The sequence below is a fragment of the Mastigoproctus giganteus genome, chromosome 3, assembly GCF_048544385.1.
Source record: "Mastigoproctus giganteus isolate SK-2022 chromosome 3, ASM4854438v1, whole genome shotgun sequence".
Lineage (NCBI taxonomy): Eukaryota > Metazoa > Arthropoda > Arachnida > Uropygi > Thelyphonidae > Mastigoproctus > Mastigoproctus giganteus.
Window position 1 is genome coordinate 157,362,430 of NC_143577.1, and position 21,146 is coordinate 157,383,575.

General features: G+C 36.5%; 1 protein-coding gene across 2 annotated transcripts in view; it reads left to right on the top strand.

Annotated features, from left to right (window-relative positions):
* The window catches only part of Polr1C (RNA polymerase I and III subunit C), a 255,785-nt gene that overhangs the window by 40,544 nt on the left and 194,095 nt on the right, over positions 1-21,146 (top strand). For both annotated transcript variants that reach the window (XM_090369465.1, XM_090369466.1), the window contains exons 2-3: positions 3,557-3,628; positions 12,402-12,509. In XM_090369465.1, the coding sequence (XP_090225591.1) occupies positions 3,557-3,628; positions 12,402-12,509 (180 nt within the window). The remainder of the gene's footprint in view (positions 1-3,556; positions 3,629-12,401; positions 12,510-21,146) is intronic.

Genomic DNA, 21,146 nt, shown 5'->3' on the forward strand with positions numbered 1-21,146 from the left:
TCAGAAGAACAGTGCCCATGGAAGTATCTGTAGAAAAGGCATACAGCAGAAAACAGTACGTCTATGAGACAGAGAGTGGAGAGACTATTAGAGATGGTAGAGCGGATTTGCAATTTGTACAGAATGAACAGCTGATTGGAAGAAAAGTAACGCCGAGAGTGAAAGTGAAAACCAAGTTTTTTAGATGCAGAGGAAGCAATATTTGTAATGTGCTTGTGCCAAGAGAGATTAGAAGTCAGGTTAATCCCCAAAAGAGATATATAATTTTGCCTAGAAATCGGAGTATCACTAAAGATAAGCATAGGAGCAGAAGAATCTTTTTTTGCGAGATATAAGACAAGACTGAGTTTTAGAAGGGTTGAAATCAACTAAGTTGTTTTTGCCCCACTGGGGAATTACCTGAAGATTGGCATTTAAGCAATTGGTAGTAGATTTTCGAGAAGTTGAAGCTGATTGAGCAGGACAAGGTTTCTCAAAATGGAAAGTGGAATGCAATGTGCTATCATCGGCAATACTATGGATAGGATTTCCAATCAATGGATGGTCATTAATATACAAGAGGAAAAGAGTGGGGGGAAAGAACTGAGTCTTGGGGGACACCAGCATTAGTGGAGAAGTTAGAAGACAGAGAGCCATCTACTATCACCCTCAGTGAGCGATCAGAGAGAAAACTGAATAACCAATTACTAAAAACAGTTGGCAAACCATAAGATGGAAGCTCGTTTAGAAGACCTTTATGCCAAACACGATTGATAGCCTTTGAGATGTCAAGAGCAACTACTTGTGTTTCACCGAACCTTTCCATTGAATTAGTCCATAAATGGGTAACAAAAGTCAAAATATCACCAGTGGATCGACACTGACGGAATCCATACTGGCGATCGTTGATCAGACAGAAGGTTTCTAGGTAAAATTTGTCAGTTAATTGATTTCTCCATTACTTTAGAAAGAGTAGAAGTAATTGCAGTGGGATGATAATTGGATTGGTGGGAGTTGTCACCCTTTTTAGGAACTGGCTGGATATAGGCAAATTTCTAAGCAGAAGGAAAAACATTTTTGGAATAAGAAAGTGAAAAAAGGCGGTAAAGAATAGGAGTAAGTTCGGGAGCACAGGTTTTGAGAACAAGTGGAGAAATACCATTGGGACCTGGAGCTTTCTTAGCACGAAGATTTGTCAGAATCCTTCTGACATTTTTTGGATGGAAGACCACAGGAGTCATTGAATGGAGTGTGTTGGGAATAGTGGGAGGTGTTTTACCAAGAACGTTAATGCATGAGTTGAAAGAAAAATGGGATGCTAGCAGGTCAGCTTTATCCTTGGTTGAAGTGACAACAGAACCATCTGGTTTGGGCAGAGGTGGGAGCAGAGATGGGCAAAAGTTGCGGCCAATAGCTTTGGCAAGAGACCAGAATGATCGGCTACCATTAGGGCAAGAAGCAAGTTTTCTACTCTTAGCCTGTTCAAACTCTAGTTTGGACTGGTTAATAACTGCTTTACAATTGTTGCGAGCTTTGGTGTAGGCAGAAAATGAAACTGAAGAATTAGAAACAAGCCAATTACGATATGCAACATTCTTCTCTTGAAGAGCCTTAGCACATTTATTGGAAAACCAAGGTTTAGATAAAGGACGAGATTTTAAAGTGGAGTGTGGGATAAAGGATTCCATTCCTGCAAGAATAATTTCACTGACACGATCTGAGCAAACATTGACATCAGAAGTTTTGAAACAGTAAACCGAACAAGGAAAAGAAGAAAAGAAGTCTCGCAGGTCATCCCATTTTGCATTCTTGTAATGCCAAACAACACAAGGTTGGGAATAGCCATGAGATGAAGATTCCATTAGAGAAGAGACAATCACCAAGTTATGATCTGAAGTGCCTAAAGGACCTCTCACTTTGACTGTGTACTTAGAAGGGTTGTTTGTGAGAAAAAGATCAAGCGTATTGGCTGTATGATTAGGATTGTCCGGTATTCTTGTAGGTAAATGAACAATCTGTGCAAGATCATTAGTAATTGCAAAAGCCTCAGCATCTCAACCAGCTGGGTCGGTGTGACTAGAAAACAGAAGCCAGCTGGAGTTGTGAATATTAAAATCACCAAGGAAAATTACCTCACTGTTAGGAAAGTTGGACTGGAGAAAGTCAAGTTGCAAAGAGAGGACGTCAGAGAGCTCCAAGTGATTAGTGGAGTTGGGAGAAAGGTAGAACAACAGATGAATTTGACACAATGAGGTAGAGAGATTTTAAGCCAGAGAAGATCAAAGAGAGGAGATTCCAAATTGCCAAGTCTCTGACAGGGCATATCAGAACGGACATATGCACAAGTACCACCTTTGAGGCAAAATGAATCATACTGCAAATAATTTGGGCATCTGAGATGAGCGGTAGTTGAATCAACCGATAACTGAGATTTTGTCAGAAAAAGTACATGGGGTTTGGCAGACTGCAAGTGGAAATGGACATCGTTGAGATTAGAATTGAGACCACGTATATTTGTGAAATGAATTAGGAAGTGCTTGGGTGGGTTAGATCTTTTCACAGATAAGCTTGCTCTATTAGTTTGACAATTCATGGTATATCAATAGTAAAAAAAAAAGTTGGTGGGACATGCTGTACGAAGTAATGAAATTTTTGGATATGACGTACACATGGTAAGAATATACCCAGATCTGTGACATAACGTGGCCTCGACAATGCTCCCCGCATACACACTATTCGGACTCCCTCCAGTCACTAACTGGCAGAATAGAGGTAGCAAGATTATACATTAGCTGATCTGGAAGCCTCCTAGAGAGTTAGCAATAGGTTCGGTCCGGTGTACTAACTAGCGGCCAGCTTGCGAACACCGTTTTATTGATATCTGCCCTACTATGCACTATTTTTGAACTTCATTTGATTATTGCCAGATCTCTTAGTCATTTCGGCAAGAGTAGTTGAGTTGGGTAGCATTCAGTGTGTTGATCGTTTGTAGATTTTCACGTATAATTTAATTTTGTTAATTGGTAATATACTAAAAGTGTAAATTGGTGCCTTATATCGTCATTTTTATAGCCTGTGGATAATATTTCTCCCATTTTCGCTTATTAGAATTGCTGTTGAAATATTAGAAATACTGGCTCCTTCGGATTATTGATGTTCGGATTTTCGATGCTCTACTGTATTCAAATTCCATTTTTTTTTGTAATTTGAGGAAATGGTCCATTTGAAAACAGTTGCATAAAGTGATGCTGACTCAAATGTGTTTCACCAATTTGAGTATTTCATATGTGCAGTTGCACCAATAAGAGCTTCATTTAACTATTTGCTTATCTATCATGGGTCTTTGTCACCCACAAAACAGAGAGAATGATTACAGTATCAAAAGAAATTAGTTTTTGTGTGGAAGAATATGAAGTTAATTTCTATCTTATGCAGATTTTATTTAGTTCTTAAATAAATTGTTGACACTTATAGTTTTAATATTCAGAACAGACTTTTTAGTATCCTGCACTTACTATATTCATAATTTTTAAATCTTCAGCCTTTGTTTTTAATAATAAAAATATTTAATTTTTAGACTGAAGCCATGAATTATCCAGGAACTTACCATAGTTGTCATGATGGGTGGGATCACAATTTGTTTAAACAGGTATGATTGTTAAATTCTTTGGCTCTTCCTAATTATATATTATTATGCTATTTTCATTATTTCTGATGGTCTTAAACTAGATTTAAGACCCATTCTTAGATCCAAGAGTTCAAAAAAAAAGTTATGGTTAGATAGTGTGTACATCCATATATTGCTTCCATAAAAGCTTTTATGGATTACTGTGTACCTGTGGTAACTTACAAAAACAGAACAAAAAACTAGTCTGTATAACCTATCTTGCTCAGACTGTGCACTTGAAGGGGCATAAATTCAAATTGAGGAAGGATGGTTGCTGGATAGATGTGCAGAGATTTCCTTTCAGCCAGTGGGGTTGATTGTTGGAATAAACTTCCATCTGTTGTTGTGGAAGTGAGTAATTTGAATGAATTCAATGAAGAATTTGGCAGATTATTGGAAGGGGAGGACAGGTGACGTGGAAAGGTTTCCCCCCACTCTGGCTGGTGGTTGACAAGCTTGCTTTCTTGCATCATGTGCTAATACCTCTCTAACTGCCAGAGGGTACTATCCAGCTACCCATTAAGTTTTGACAGGCAATCAACATTGAATGCCATGGGTACCAGTTTATTCCAGTGTTTGACAATATGCCGACCAAATGTAAACTTCCTGAGATTCATTCTCTTAGATTTCTTCAATAATTGTACATAGTGCAGAAATTGAAAATGAGACTGATGCCAGAAAAAAATAATGATCCCATGTATGAGCAAATTAACCTTGGTTTATTCAAAGCAATTTACTCCCATATCCACACACTGCATGCAGTGATCAAGAAGAAAAACAGTTCTCATCATGGTTCCTTGAATGGTGTTGATATCATGAAAATAACAGCCTTTTGGTGGTACCTTTATCTTCTGGGACAAAAAGAAGTCATGGAGCCAAGTCTGGTGAATATGGTGGATACGACAGTACATAGTCTTTTTTTTTTTTTTTTGCTAGCCAAAAACTCCAAAACAATGAGTACCTTGGTGTGTTGTCATGCAAAAGGAACCAACTGTTGTCTTATTTATACTGAAGCTGTACACGACAGATTCTCTGCAACAAATGTTTCTAAACGTCCAGATAGTAGGCAGCAGTAACAGTTTGGACATTGGGCACAAACTTTTTGTGTAGAACTGAGTTGCTATAATAGAAAGTGATGAGAATGGTTTTAACTTTTCTTGACAAACCTTCTTGGCTTTGGGAGAGTTTACCAACTTCCAGTCCACACTTTGTTGTTTCGTTGCAGGGTCTTACTAAAAACACCATGTCTCGTCACCCGTAACAATCAAATTCAGGAAATTGGGTTTGCTTTCAGCAGTCTCAATGAGTTCTCTGCAGCATTCAACTCATGCCTGTTGTTGGGCCTCTGTTAACAAAAGTGGAACAAACCATGCACAGATCTTTGTTTGTTTTTTCAAATTGTGGGTTATTATTTATCAAATGGTTTCCTTATTAATGCACAGATTTTCTGAAATCATTTGAAGCATTGCACATCAGTCATTGTTAATGATTTCCTTCACTTTTTCCATCAACCCTGGCATTTGAACCATTTTTGCTGCGCCTGGATGTTTGTCACCTTCCAGTAATTTTCTTCTCTGGGCGAAACGTTTATGCTCTAACACACATGCATGAATCAGACAATTCTTTCCATTCATTTGGTTAATCATTTGAAATGTTTCCATGGCACTTTTTCCCAGTTGAACACAAAACTTGATGTTTTGCTTTTTTGTTCCATTAGCATTACCATTAGTAGAAGCATTTGATGCAAGAAAGCAAGCTTATGCAGCATCAGCCAAAAAAAAAAAAAAAAACCCCACTTCGCCCCTCTGTTCGTTCAAAATACCTGTCCAGCCTAGCCTTAAACTTATTTAGGCTATCAACCTCTACTACAAGGGATGGAAGTCTGTTCCACCAACCAACCACCCGCTGGCTAAAGGCAAATTTCCGCACGTCTATCCTACATCTGTCTTTCCTCAATTTGAATTTATGCCCTCTCAGGTGATTATTCTGAGCTAGAGGAAGAATCCCATCAGCATTGAGCATGCTCAAACCATTCAAGGCTTTATACACCTCTATCAGATCACCTTGCTGGTGCCTAGTCTCCAGACACTGTAATTTGCAAAACTTAAGCCTTTCTTCGTAAGAGCACCCCTTTGTTCCATTCACTAATCTTGTTGCCCTTCTCTGTACTCATTCCAGCAGCTCTACATCCTTCTTGAAATGAGGCCTCCAGACCTGTATACAGTACTCTAGGTGTGGCCTGACCATTGCCTTATACAAGGGAATAATCACCTCCTTATCCCTGCTGGAAAAATTCCTGTATATCATTGACAATACTCCATGAGCTACTCTTGCAGCCCGTCTGCACTGCTCAGAGAACTTCATATCTGCCTGCACAACCACCCCCAAGTCCCTTTCATTCTCTACCACTGTCAGCGTAGTACCACAGAGTTGATACGTTGCTCTGGGGTTGCTGTTTCCCATGTGTAGTACTTTACATTTGTCAATGTTAAACTTCATTTGCCACCTCTCAGCCCATCTGCTCAACCTTTCCAGATCCTGTTGCAGCAGCATAGTTTCAGTAGTGTCCTTGACAACCCTGCCAACCTTTGTATCGTCTGCAAACTTGGACATTAAGCTTGATATACCATCATCAATATCATTTATAAATGCAGAAAACAATAATGGACCCAACACTGAGCCCTGAGGGACTCCACTAATAACATTAGTCCACGATGAGCATTGTCCATTGATTACCACTCTCTGTCTTCTCCCCCTCAACCACCCCTTTATCCATACCAGCAATTTTCCTCCAATGCCACACTGCTCCAATTTGTGTTGCAGTCTTTCATGTGCAACAGTATCAAAAGCCTTTCTAAGATCCAAGTATATAATATCAAAGCTATTCCCTGCATCCAGTTCTTTTGTGACTGCATCATAGTATCCAATCAAATTGGCCAGGCAAGACTTCCCCTTAACAAAGCCGTGCTGTGTCCGAGCTATAACTGAAGTCTTGTCTAGATGATCATGCAGTGCTTCTTTAACCAGTGCCTCCATTAATTTTCCCGGAACAGAAGTTAAGCTCACAGGTCTATAATTACTTGTGTCAGCCTTTGATCCTCCTTTGTGAAATGGGGTCACATTTGCACATTTCCAGTCTATGGGTACCTCCCCTGAGTCCAAGGAAGCTCTCATAATTATGGCTAAGGGTTTGCTTATTTCCTTTGCTGCCTCCTTTAATATAACTGGATAGATCCCATCCACCCCGGGTGCCTTTCTTGTGTTTATCTTCAACAATTTCTCCTCCACTTTACTCCCAGTTATTTCAAGATTCTGTAGCTTACTGCTAGAGTTGAATACACCTCTGGCATTCCCCTCGTTGAATAACTCCTCATGTGTGAATGTCGATGCAAAATATTCATTTAGTTTGTTAGCTACCTGAGCAGGATCATCAACAGTTGACCCATCAATATCAAGTGGACCAATCTGATTCATCCCCTTCCTTCTAGAGTTTACATAAGTAAAGAACTCTTTGCTGTTTTTCTTTGCATCCCTTGCCAAGGATTTCTCGTAATCTGCCTTCGCCTGCCTAACTTCCTTTGTAACTTGGTTGCATATCAACTTGTATCTATCATAGGCTTCTGTGTCATGTGTTAATTTGTAAGTATCCCATGCATTTTTCTCTTCACAACATAGATACAGGTAGATACATTGTCTCTTCACAACGTAGATACAGGAGAGACATGCAGTTCAGCTCAGACTACGTTCTGAAATTACAGCGATTTCTGCTGAACTTGGCTCAAGGAACAAGCATGCTTTCATTTCATGTTTACTTCTAGTAGATTGAAGCACTGGCACTTGTCTCATAATATTAGTCTTGTTTTCCAATTGCTGTGCTGTGCATTTATGCCTCTGGTTTTGTGTCTGTTTTGATGTGAAAATCTTCCAAGATGCTTATTTTGATGCTCTGTAATCCACATATTTATCTCTCCTTGTCTGAATATTTCTTACTTCTCCTACCACACAGACTGCTGATCTTTGGACTCTTTCCAATAGCTGTGTCATTCTGTAGGTGTAGTCTTCGAATGAGAACATAATATTTCAAATGCATTCTCACTATGGGCTGGTGTAGTATTATTAGTAAGACCAAAAGCCAAGAAGGCTAGGCTTTGCTGAATCAATCGAAAAAATTACGTGTATAAAAAAAAAATATTTGTCCATAAAACCTCTTGTCATATCCTTTCCATTACCAGAAGGTACTGTTGCATTTGGCCCTTAAATTTCTTTAGACCATCAAATACCCACCAAGCAGTTTATTCTAGTGGGTGATAACATGCTGGCCAAATATAAAATTCCTGCTGTGTGGTCTGCTAGTTTTTCTAACTAGTTTATATTTATACTTCTTGGTTTTTGTGTTGCCTTTTAATGTGAAAATTCCACCATCATTCATATTCCCCAGTGTTCCATTATACACTTTATTCAGATCCTAAAATCGTTTCATGCTCTTGCATAAGACTCTTTATCCTTATGGATTAAATATGTGATTCAACAACTGGTTTATTCTTACAAATGGAACTTTAAACATAGATTCTAGCCTACATAATTTATTTCATTTTAACCATATGGTTTCAACAGGGAAAAGGAAAATTTGGGACAACAAATCTAACAAAAACTCGTACAACTTAAAATTTTATTTCAACAAAGTTCTAATAGATTTCGATAGGTTAGTAATTGAATGGCTAGGGTAAAACAGTTTCTGCTTAATCTAAAAATTAGTGTACAAAAAAGTACTTATTAAATTTTGCCTTAAGCACTTGCTACATATCATAGTTGATTTTGGAAAAACCAATATACCAAGTAATTTTGTCAAAACAACAGGATTCTGCTATGTCAAACTTTGCCCACCTTTAGGAATATTTATAAATTCTTAGCAACTAATGTTGGTAAACTGAAAGAAGCAGATCTTCCCTGCCTATGTAATAGTCTCAAATTAGCCAAATTCCTGGATCCATTCCATGGACATATATATATAACTGGTGATCTAAATATTGTAAAAAGTCAAGAACTCAAAATATTTATGAATTAGTTTTAAATTTTGACCTAACTTTCAATTTAACAAGTTTCAGCTAAAAATGAGCTATACTGTAACCTTGTACAATTTTGCTTAAAACTAGCATATAAATACAACATCCCATTTGAAGAATTTCAAACTGATAAGAGATCAGTTTCCATTTTAACAGCAACTGCCAAGTCATAAGGTAAAAATGTTGATGATTTAATAATCAATTAGTCATTGATTCATCACTGTCACCAACAGTCCTATTCAGAAATAGTGGAAAAACTAAAGTTTAATTCCAGGTGTCCTTGTGGTCATCATCTTTCACTGGGATAGGATGCTGATTCCTTCTAGCATTCCCTGGAAAAGATTGTCATAATCAGCTTCCCATAATAGTGACTTTCAAGGCTACTAATGAACTGCTTAAATGTTCCTTAAATATCTGTTGAGACTAGTGAAGCACCTATAGCCATTTATCGCTCACTGAAGGAAATGGGGCACTTTACTGCAGCATATCTTTGTTGAACACTGGTAACAGGGCCGTGCCGTGCTATGATACAGAGAGGCGGCCGCATCAGGCGGCACCATAAGGGGCCGGCATAAACAGCGAAATCAAAATACAATTTGAACCATTAAGGGGTGGCATTTTGAAGACTTGCATCATACTGAGAAAATCTACCGCACGGCCCTGACTGGTAAAACTAGTAGGGCTTGTGTTTTATTGGAACAGAAGATAGAAGGGATCTGTGTCTTCCTAGAGAATGAACCAATTCATTTATAAATTGGTTCATTCTCTAGGTCAAGATAGATGCATATTCCAGAAGCCATGAAATTATAGTTCAGAACAGGAAAGTAAAACATATGTCAGTTAACCTTGATGGAGCAGAGGATAAACTCAATTTTGTTTTATGTCAGGATTATAGGGATCTCCAGGATATTGCTTTTTGGAGGCAAGCCTGGAGTATCCAGGCTCCTGGGGTCAAGCATATCCCTTTCAAGAGTATCCCTTTGGGTTCTAGATGAACACTCATCATGCTAAGTGGATGGCAAACCTCTTTATTGTCTGAGATACATCAGTTTCTGGAAGAATTCTTGAGTGCATATGGAGAAAAGGGACTTTCTGGTGCATGATTTTTTTTTTTTTAATTTCATGTTTTCTCAAATTGAATATAAACACATTCACTGCTGTCTGTATTTGAGAGATGCATTCATTGTGCCATTATTTTTGGAATGTCAAGGAGCAACTTTTTTAATATCTGCCTAAAAATAAATAATGGCTGAAAAGTAAGTCTGGAATTCATAGCTAAAAGTGAACACTTCTGGGCTGAGCTGTAAATATAACAGACCTCAAAATTTGATTAAAAGTTTAATGCATGTGCATAAAGCAAACTAAGAGAAATGAAACTGTGTATCAGGTCTTTACAGCACACAGTTTTGACAACAAAAACCAAGCATTGCTGCAAATAGTGCACACTTCAGTTGGTGTGCAGATATTGATCAGTTGTTAATTTAATCTGCCTTTACTTTTATAAGACTTCTTTTTGACTACTTAAAAATGACTGCATGGCATCACTTGGGTGCTGTTTTGTGTGTTAATAGGAGCGGATGTGTTAAAGCTGCTGTTCCCCCCCCCCCAATCACCAACAGGATTTGAAATTTTTGTTTTCAGTTTGATCCTTTTCTTTTTTGACTTCCATCATAATAATAATTGATGAAAAGTTTATCTTTTTTGCAGAAACTGTTTTTCTTTTCACAAAAAATAAAAGTATGTTAAAATTGGAATTTTTTAAAAAATTGCAAATTTCTGTTTATTTTCATTAATGAATTGGCTACCAGGTCTTCATTCCAAAACAGAAATGTGCTGTAATAGTGTTACTTAGAAAGTCTGTTTCTTTCTTCTGGCATGAATAAAGCAGTTTGCTTGTTTCTTTTAAATGTTATGCCAGAGTTTGAAAATTTGAACATAGCTCTTCAATCCGACATTTCACATTCATGTACAGAGGTCATTACTCCTAGATATGTTGAAGAATATTATGTGCAGATATATTTTATCAACAGTTTCAAATCTGTTCCATTTTTGGAAATTGATTACTGTAGCAGACTAAACTAGATGGTCGATTCTGATTTTGTCATAGACATATCAACTGCCAAGATTATGGAGAGTTTTAAACAAGAGAGACGATTCTTTTCCTTTGCCCAATGAGAAAGTACTTACGGCTGCAGAAGTTCCCATTTAAAAATGATGCTCTTATAAATGCTGAGGTAGCACAAATATCATTTGGTAGTGCATTACTTTCAAATTTGAATTTTGTAGAAAAGTTACCAGTACTTCTTGTTGTCATTAAAGATAAATAGAAGAAGCAATAGATGCTTTACAGTATGAGTTCCGCAACTTTCAGTGTGAGAATCTACCAGATGGTATTATGAAAGAAGAAAGAAATGCTGGTCCTTGGTTGAGGAACTGACACGTGCACAAAGAAGCTTGAAATATAACAAATTATGACAAGTCATGCTTAACATTTTAACATTTCCTTTATAGCAATGCTGAGTTTGAGAGAGTATTCAGGCAGATGAGAAAAAATAGAAACTGGATTTAGATTTTCTCCTGGTGAAGTTTTGGAAATGCTTCTGACTGCCAATTCTGGACAGCATGACCATTGTTTTGAACAAAACTTTGACAACATTTCTGAAGAGGGCAGAAATTCTGTCTGCGGCAGTATTTTTGTTGAAGCAATCAAAATCAATTGATGTGCAATAGAATATTAAACATCAACAAGACGTCAGTAGACTTCCAACAGAAATATTAAGCAAAATCAGTTGCACAATAATTTCAGTTTAGATATTCTTTTACAACTCACAAGAATATCATTAATGTCCTTGCACCTTATCTTGGTGCAATAAGTGATAGTCTAATTATAGACATTTTTCTTTAATTCCAGCAAATTCCTAATTTATTATTTTTATATTCATTATTATTTTTGACCTTGTTATAATTATTTTCATTCTGTTACACTGAAACACTTTCATTTTACACTTTTTGTTGGCACCGTAATTAGGTGCTCTGTAGTGTATATTCTCCATTTTTCCTCCTGTTTATTTTGGGAAGCACTCCCACCTTTTGTCCCTCAACGTGAGATCTTGTACATGGTGAGGGTGCCCCCCAGTGATGTTGCCCAGATTAGTGTCACCGGGATCAAATACCATGCCTAGGTTTCATGATAACATCATAGGTATCTGGCATTTGTCATGTACTGTGACCTGTGGAAACTCGAAAAGGATCCTGGTGGTTGAGGGATCCAGCTTCAACACTTCACTTTGGTCCCTTCTTTGACAAAACAGTTCTTGGATGGCTTGGCCAGGATCAATTGGCTAGTGGGTTTGCCTGCAAGGGTCAGCCATGTGAATGCCATGCCTCTACCCTCATGGTCTGTGGGACAGAATTCAGGCTGGTGGTGGTGTAGTGTCTGGGTAGCCCTGCCATCCCACACCCAAGTGCATTTATTGCTTGCTAGGTAGTGGGTGTCTCATGGTGGGTAGGGAGAAAGTGTAACAGAGAAATTTTTAAAAAATCTCCCTTTTTTTTTTATTATTTAAACTAGGTTTCATTCAGTTGGATATCAGCTAGATATGATTATTTTTTATATTCGACTTACTAAACTTAATAAAGTGCATAAAAAATCTACTAGTGTCCTCATGTAATGAATATAATATTCCTTACAGCAATTTCAAATTAAAATTATTCATCTGAATAAACTGGATTTGGAATTTGATTTAATTGGTATTGATGCAGCCATAGCTAATGCTATTCGGAGGATATTGCTAGCCGAGGTAAGTTGATCTAGAGTTTGCTTTAGACATTATTTTTCATTGCAAATTACTTATTGAATTTAACTATAAGTTAGCCTGAAGAGTCAGGCTAACTTAAAAAAAAAAAAAAAAACCCAAACATACAAAATGTTAAATTCTGAATCGACCTTGGCAAATCAGCAGAGCCTAAACCAATTCAAATGTGCAAGTTAAATTACCAAATCTAACTACCAAAAAAAATAATCAAACATAATTAAATAAATGAAGTAATACTGGTTATTTTTCTTCATTTATCTTCTCTTAAGGCAATAGCTGTCATTTTTTACAGCTGTTAACTTAGGAGAAGATAATGAATCAAAATTAAGTAGGGCTCAACCGACCCAAGATCATGTGAAAATCAAAAATAGGGGGGGGGGTAAGATAATAGAAATTATTACTAATGGCGTATGACTGTCTGTACTAAATAATGCCTTCAAATAGAAAAAAGAAAGAGAACTTACATGTTTTATTAGCCAAACAAACAAACAAACAGTTTAATTGAATTAATCACTCATGATTCTCTCACTAATATGCTGTGGTTATGACATCATTACTTTCATAAAGTGATTAATTCAACTAAACGGGTGTTTTTGTTTATCTTTATTTGTTAAATATACCATGTAATTCCTTTTTTCCTAATTTGAAGGTATTATTTGTTGTGGATGGGCAGGCTGTGTTAGTAATCTTTTTCTCTTACCTTTCCCCCTGTGGTGTAGTTCAGCTCCCCACCCCGTTTTTCTTTCATTACCTTCTTTTAAGTTAATAGTTGTTTCTTCTTCCCCATTAAGCATGCTGCTTGTTCAGTGTAGCATGCTTAATGGGGAAGCATGCTACACTGAACTGAAGAATTATTGGCACCTCCGTAGCCAGGTGGGAAGGAGCAGCAGTGCATAGCACACGCTTCTTGATTAGACCGGGGTTCGAGCCCATCACCACCAAATACGGAGGATGCAGAAAGGTCAGGGAATGACCACCGCATATCCTGGAGCAATATGGCCTTAGTTGCTAATGCTCCTAAAATCCGAAATAACTAACTAACTATCTATAATTATTATCATGATATGTTTTTCAAATTATTTTTTTTCCCATTATATATCCATTCACTAATAGGTTGTATTTTATATTTTCTGATTTCATCACTTTTAACTTTTAATGTTTTGTTATTAGTCTTTTAATGTTTTGTTATTAATCTTTTAATGTTTTGATCTTTTAATCTTTTAATGTTTTGTTATTTTCTTTACTGTTTTTATTTCTATGGTCTATACATTTGTTTAAGATTTATATATTTTGACTTTAGCATTCTCTGGCTGATATTTGGATTGTCCCAAATTATACATATGCTGGTCAAAAAATGATAAACCTTTTTTTAAAGACAGTCGCAGGCAGAAGAAATTTAAATAAATGCAAATAGATGCAAGGAAAACTGTGACATGGAGTGATGACGTATTGCCTTGTTGAGTATAAAGACTGTACATGCTGTTGACTGCAGTAATCTGAAGCCAGAATGGGGAAAATATGTGATCTGTCAGACTTGGAATAAAGTTCCTATCATGGGTGCACATTTAGCAGGCGCAACAATTCATGTAACAAAAGACATAAATGGTTTCTCAAAAGCATCCATCCCAAAGGCATAAATGTGACAGAAAAACAATATTCCAAGAGCATACTCTAAGGATGACTATGGTAAAATAGGATATCCAGTGCAGCAAATAACATATGAATTCAACCAAGCCAAGAACTGCCATATTTCAACCCAATACCATGCACAGTGAATTGAAGAAGTTAGGTATTGGCAATTGCCTGCCATTCAGGTAGCACTTTTTTCAGAGAAAAACAAAAAACCCAGGTTGCAGTAGTGCTGAGAATGTCATTGTCCAGTGGAACAATGGAAGAAAGTCATATGGTCAGATGAGTTACAGTACACTTTGTTTTGCATTGATGGTAGGTAGTGTGGAGAAAACCTCACGATGCAGTGGACCATGCTTGCCTTGTTAACACAGCCTAAGCGTCTGGAGTTGGTAGCATGGTATAGGGAATGTTTGCTGGCACGGAATTGGTCCGTTGATATCAGTGGAAGATTGAATGTCATTCAGGGAATATGTTAATTTTGTATCAGATCTAAATTCTTATACCACTATAATGGCTAAAACAGTAATTTCTATATGTATCTTTTCTATATATATATACATACACACACACACACCGTATTTCTTTGATTCTAAGATGCCACTGTTGTAAGACGCACCTTAATTTCAGTACCTTAATTTCAGAAAAAAAGCTTTGATTCTAAGAAACAAAAATAAATAAAATAAAACACTAAAATAAATCTAACAAATATTTTTATTATAATTGAATTCAATTTATTAACAACAATAACACCGGTATTTATCAGTAGGTATGTTATTCAGAGTCTACTTCACATTCAGGGTCAGATTCTTTTGAGCCGTCGTTATCTTCATTATCCCATAATATATCATCTTCTGAGCCATTGAGAGCGTTGGTGATGCAACATTTTTTTAAATGAGTGCTTGACTATTCTTTCTGGGATCACCTTCCAAGCTGTTGATACCCATTCTGCCAATTTTGATGCCAGCGCTTTCTTAATTTTTCCGGAGGGGGTCAGTGGGAGGTTGTCGGTCAACAGCCAGATTCATATTCCTTTCTCAAGTAATCTTTAAATGGTTTGTTGACTGAAATGTTGAGTGGCTGCAGTTGGCTAGTCATGCCACCAGGAATCACAACTAAGTCACCACGTTTTTGCACGATTTTATTTTTGACCCGCTCGGACAAATGTCCATGAAATGTATCAAGTACTAGCATGCTGCATGGGTTATGAAGACTTCCAAGACGTCTATTCCACACAACATTTAGCCAGTCTTCCATAAGCTCTGCCGACATCCATCCATTTTTTTGTGCACGAACAATAACATCTTTGGGGAAAATTTCATTCTTTGGTATGGTTTTTCGATTTAAAATTAAATATGGTGGCAACTTTTGACCATCAGCAGTGATGCATAGCATCATGGTGATACATTGCTTTTCGTAGCCCATGCTTATAATCTTGATTTCTTTAGCACCTTTAGCGTTGACGATATAATTTCGAGGCATATCGAAGAAGACCGGGGTTTCATCAGCATTTCCAATTTGACTAAACTCATAGTTTCTTTTTTTCCTGAATTTCATCAGCTGTCGCTGAAAGTTAATCAGCTTCTGTTGAAAGTCTGCAGGAATTTTTTGACAGATAAATGTTCGGTGCCTTAATGATAATCCACTACGACGCATGAATCTGTCGCACCAGCTGCGACTGTCTTTAAAAATTATTTTCTCTATTCTGAGGGACTTGACAATTTCTCCGGCTTTCAATTGCATGGATTGTCGAGTGATGGGTAATCCTTTTGTGTGTGTCTCCATTATAAAACATATCACAGCTTCATCGACTTGTGGAAATCTTCCTTTCTTAGGCCCTGAAGCACTTGGTTCTTGCTTTGCAAGAAAATATGGAATTGCGATCATTTCTCCAACGACAAACATTTATTTCACTAATGTCAAAATGTCGACCTGCAGCTCTATTTCCATGTTCTTTTGCATACACAATAACTTTTCGTTTCAATGCGGCTTTGTAGTGCAATCTTTTTGACATTTTAATGTGCAATAAGGGATCAAAATTAACGAAATACAGTAACTCCACTTACGTACTTTCGAAGATACAAACAAGACTTCCTAGTTTTCGCTGAGTGAGCTCCACTATAATGAAATAATGGTGGCTTCACATTTCGAAAACACGTGAAATCACCCACGCCACTTTATTCTCCATTGGAATTGGAGAATGCGATAACGGTAAAACTTGGAGACAGGGTTTCCACGTAAAAACAACGTGTGCTGCTGTGCATAGCGTGGGAAAATTCGGAAAAAAAAAAACTCCGATTGTAAGACTCCATCAATCCTAAGACGTACACCGTTTTTAGAGATGTTTATAGGGAAAAAAATCGAAGAAATACAGTATGTTTTAAAGGAAGCTACAGTTTAAGATATTATTAATAATAAAAATGGTAATAATGGTTTACTAGTACCATAACATTAACATATTGCCTTTCACGACTACTAACTTATATATATATATATAAGTGGGAGGGAGATGGAGAGTGATAGAAGGAAGATAGAAGATAACTAATAAAATATGATAATGAGAAATAAATAATTACAAAATTAACAAAAGGATGTTTCTTCACAACTTTCAAAATTGGCTTCTCATCACATGTCAGCAGCTAGGATTGCAAGCAAAATGGCAGTATGTGTCTAATTTATGATGTAAATTACAAGCCAAAGGGTAAAAAGTATAAACATAAATAAAAATGAGAATAAAATTTTGTTAACAAATTCTATATATATATATATAAAAGAATATTTTGCTTTCTCATGTGCACACTTTTTGCTTTCCGCAAACCGGGGCTAACTGCTATTGCTTCATATTACAACAAAGTGACTGACAGGTCTGTTTCAAAGATGCTTTTATGAACTCGTAATTTTTTAGTCTTAAAATTTTTCTATATGTAAAAGAATATTTATAGTGCTTTTAATTTTTAGAATTCTACATGTCACAAGGCAACGATTCAATTTTTTCAAAAGTTTCTTCAGCTTTAGCAATGTTGTTAATAATGGCAGTAATAGCAAAGCGAAAGATCGTATAAGAAAAGCTGAGAAGAAGAAAAAATATCTTGAGTATGAGGCAACACTTAAAAAAATTTAAAGAAAGGAAAGATGTGAAAAACGAAAGATGTCTATGAGACAGCGAGTGGAGAAACTTTGTTAGAGATGAATCATTAATTAACCTAACTGCCCTCTTCTGAATGGAATCAAGAAGCCTGAGAGAGGTTTTGGGGGCACCACCCCAGATGTGGGAACAATATTCCATGGCAGGGCAGAAGTGTTCCATGAAGACTTTATAAAATCTTTCATTTTGGCAACCATGTAAAGACACCTGCAGCACTTGCAATTGGTTAAAATTGCAAATTTAAGCTTGTAATAAGGATGAAGAGAAAGCATTGTTGAAAACTGAAAAAGATTTTCATTTGAGGAAAGCTGAGGCTGCTAGATCAGCAATGGCCTCTGACGCAGCTTCAAGCAAAAAATAAGATTCCAAAAAATTAGTATTCACATTTGACCTGCAGAAAGCATTATCATTCCATAAGTTAACAACATCAGCATGTTACTATAAAAGAAATATGTATGTATACAATTTTGGTTGTCACAATTTAACAATTGATAAAATTTATATGCATTTCTGGGATGAAGTTTCAGGATCTTGGGGTTCACAGGACATTGGTACCTGCTTATTGAAACATATTTCCAACTCTGTTTCTGACAAGACACATTTAAGCCTACAGCAATACATGTAGAGGACAAAATCAATCTTAACATTGTACTAATGATGATGAAAGTTGCATAAGATTCTGGCATTACTGTGGATACATTTGATTTAAAGTTTCTACTATCTAGCCATTCATATTTACCTAACGATAGAGATTTTGGTCTCATTGAAAAGAATTTAAAGAAAAAAAGAGTTTCTTTATTCACCACAAGATATTTATGCAGTAATTGAAGGCACTGGTAAAAAAAAAAAAACAAATTCATATGCACTGAAATGAAACATTGTGACTTTTTAGCTATTAAAGATTTACAAAATACTGTCACACGAAGGGAAAAAAAATTAAGGAAACGGTGACTGTAACTGGCTCAAAATCAATTGGATAGTGTTTGAAAAGCAAAAATATTACATGATGATATACAAAGAAACATTGAATGAAGATATTGCATTCTGCATCCTAAATCTCAAACCCACTCAGGGATACGGAAGGCCAAAAGAATTTGGAAGACTTCCAATCCTATCTCACTTTTATACCCCCCCCCCAGCCACGAGTGTTTAATGCAAACTAGAAGAAAGATATACTTGACTTATGTCCATACATTCCAGGTATTCATCACAGTTATTTCAATGCATTACAGACTGGAGATGAAGGACAAGAAGAAACCCAATAAATGTCATTCAGTTACCTCACAATATGAATACTTGTTAAACTAATATGTAAACAAGTAATACACACAGTTTACCCTTGATGTTTTTCCATTTTTTAAGAAATATGGTATTTTCTTACTTAAATCCATTGTATTTTGGTATACCTTCAGCATTACCATGGTTTTATTAATCCTATATTGAAATACTTTATTTTGATAGTGGTACATCGCCTTTGCTCCCCCTTTACCTGCCCCTCGCATTTAATTTTCTTGGAACATAAAACATACAAAGAAAAGTACAACTGTGACAACTAAGCAAGAATGATTATTTTTCAATAATTATTTCAAACTCCTGATTTTTGCAGAGATATTTAACTTCAGGGCTTTAAATCTCAAAAATGAAGGAAAATGGAGCTGTACCACTATTAAAATAAGGCCTAGAAATCTAAAGTACTGCATATGGGTAGCAGTAACCTCAGAGTAATGTACCAACTGGATGGTACTATACTCAGGATAGTGGAGAATGAAAAGGACCTGGGGGTAATTGTGCAGTGAGATATGAAGTTTTCTGAGCAGTGCAGACATGCTGCAAGAGTAGCTCATGGTGTGTTGTCAATGAAATACAGGAAATTTGCTAGCAGGGATAAGGGGGTGGTGATTGTCCCCTTGTATAAGCCAATGGTCAGGCCACACCTTGAGTACTGCATACAGGTGTGCAGGTCTCATTTAGCTGTGGGAACGAGTGCAGAGAAGGGTAACGAGATTGGTGAGTTGAACAAAGGATTGCTGTTATCAAGAAAGGCTTAATTTTTGCAAATTGCAGTGTCTGGAGACTAGGCACCTGCGAGGCAATCTGATTGAGGTGTATAAGGCCTTGAATGGCTCGAGCAAGCTTAATGCTGATGTAATTCTTCCTCTTGCTCAGATTACTCACCTGAGGGGACAAATTCAAATTGAGAAAGGTAATTGTAGAATGGATGTGTGGAAATTTTCCTATAGCCAGCACGTGGTTGATAGTTGGAACAAACTTCCATCTGTTGTTGTTATGGAGGTCAACAACTTTAATAAGTTAAAGGCAGAACTAGACAAACATTTGGAGTGAATGGATTGGCAAAATAGGAAGGTGTTTTTTTTTTTTTGCTGATGATATATAAGTTTGCTTCCCTGTATCATATGCTTCTGCTAATGCTAATAAATATTAATAAAAAAGAAATTCAGTATGGCAATTTTTAGAATAAATTGTTCTTGAGTATTTGTATAACCATTTTTTTCATGTAATCTGTGATTTTTGTGTACCTTTTCTGGAATAGTTTGTTTTTTATGTAATGTTCGTTTTTATATTATAGTGTTTTGTGATAGTTTTTATGTTATTTGTGTTATGGAAAATATTTCATGTTATTTTTTATTAAAAATATTAATATTTTATCATGAAAAAAAATGTATCCATTATATTAACCTAGCTGTATAAAAAAAGTAGAATAAAAAAGTGGCAGGTGTGCCGAGCATGCATGGCAGATGATTTAATGAAAAACATCCTTTGCATTTCTTTTAGGCATTGTGAATTGTAAATGTTGATTATGAAATTAAAGAGATTTTGTATTATAAATATTTTATTGATTATTCACAAATTCGTTAATTTCTGGAAGACAAGATACAATGGATTTATGATAAGTAAAGTAAGAGACATATACTTACGATTGCAACGTATTTAAATGTCTCTAGAAAACAGCATCAATTGAGGTACCCAATCTGGTAGTTGAAAAGACATGTGCAGCTGTTGGGGACACTTAACAATGAAATGTAATGAAAAAAGAAATTGTTGACAAATATCTGTATTATTGCAATCTTACTTATGCATGGGTTAATGCACACATCATTTATATTGTTGTTATTTGGTTTTTAGGAGCATTAGCAACTAAGGCCATATTGCTCCGGGGATATGCGGTGGTCATTCCCTGACCTTTCCTCATCCTCCGTATTTGGTGGTCACGGACTTGAACCCCGGTCTAATCAAGAAGCGTGTGCTACACACTGCTGCTCCTGCCCACCTGGCTATAGAGGTGCCATCATTTATACTACCAAGGTAGATTTAATGAATCATTTTAATTATATCTCATATTGTGAATACCTTCACAATGAGTTGTACAATGGATTAGTTTAAAAGAACCATTGCACACCATCAGGCATCTCTCATATTGTGGAGTTATACTTCTAACTGGGTTTTCACTGTTGGAACTCGAGGGTATCTGCCCACCCACTGAAGAGAGGCCAGAAAGCCTTAAAATGGTGCTGTCTGGGTGGTGGTGGTATCTGCCGAGAATAAGTAATAGTAGTCTTCTCCATAGGTGAAGCATTACTTATCCTTGGTAGTGCAATACCATGGCAACTCATTGTGAGGGTATTCACAATATGAGATGTAATTAAAACAATGCATTAAAACTACCTTGGTAGTATAAATGGTGTGTGCTCGTGCATAAACTCCTTCATACACGGAAGCTTCCGCCAAGAAGTCTTTTTAGAGGATTTTAAAAGGATTCTAATTGCACACTTCTAAGGGCAGTCATTTTGGTTGATATGTGGTAATTAGGAAGTGTTGTGGAGTGATGG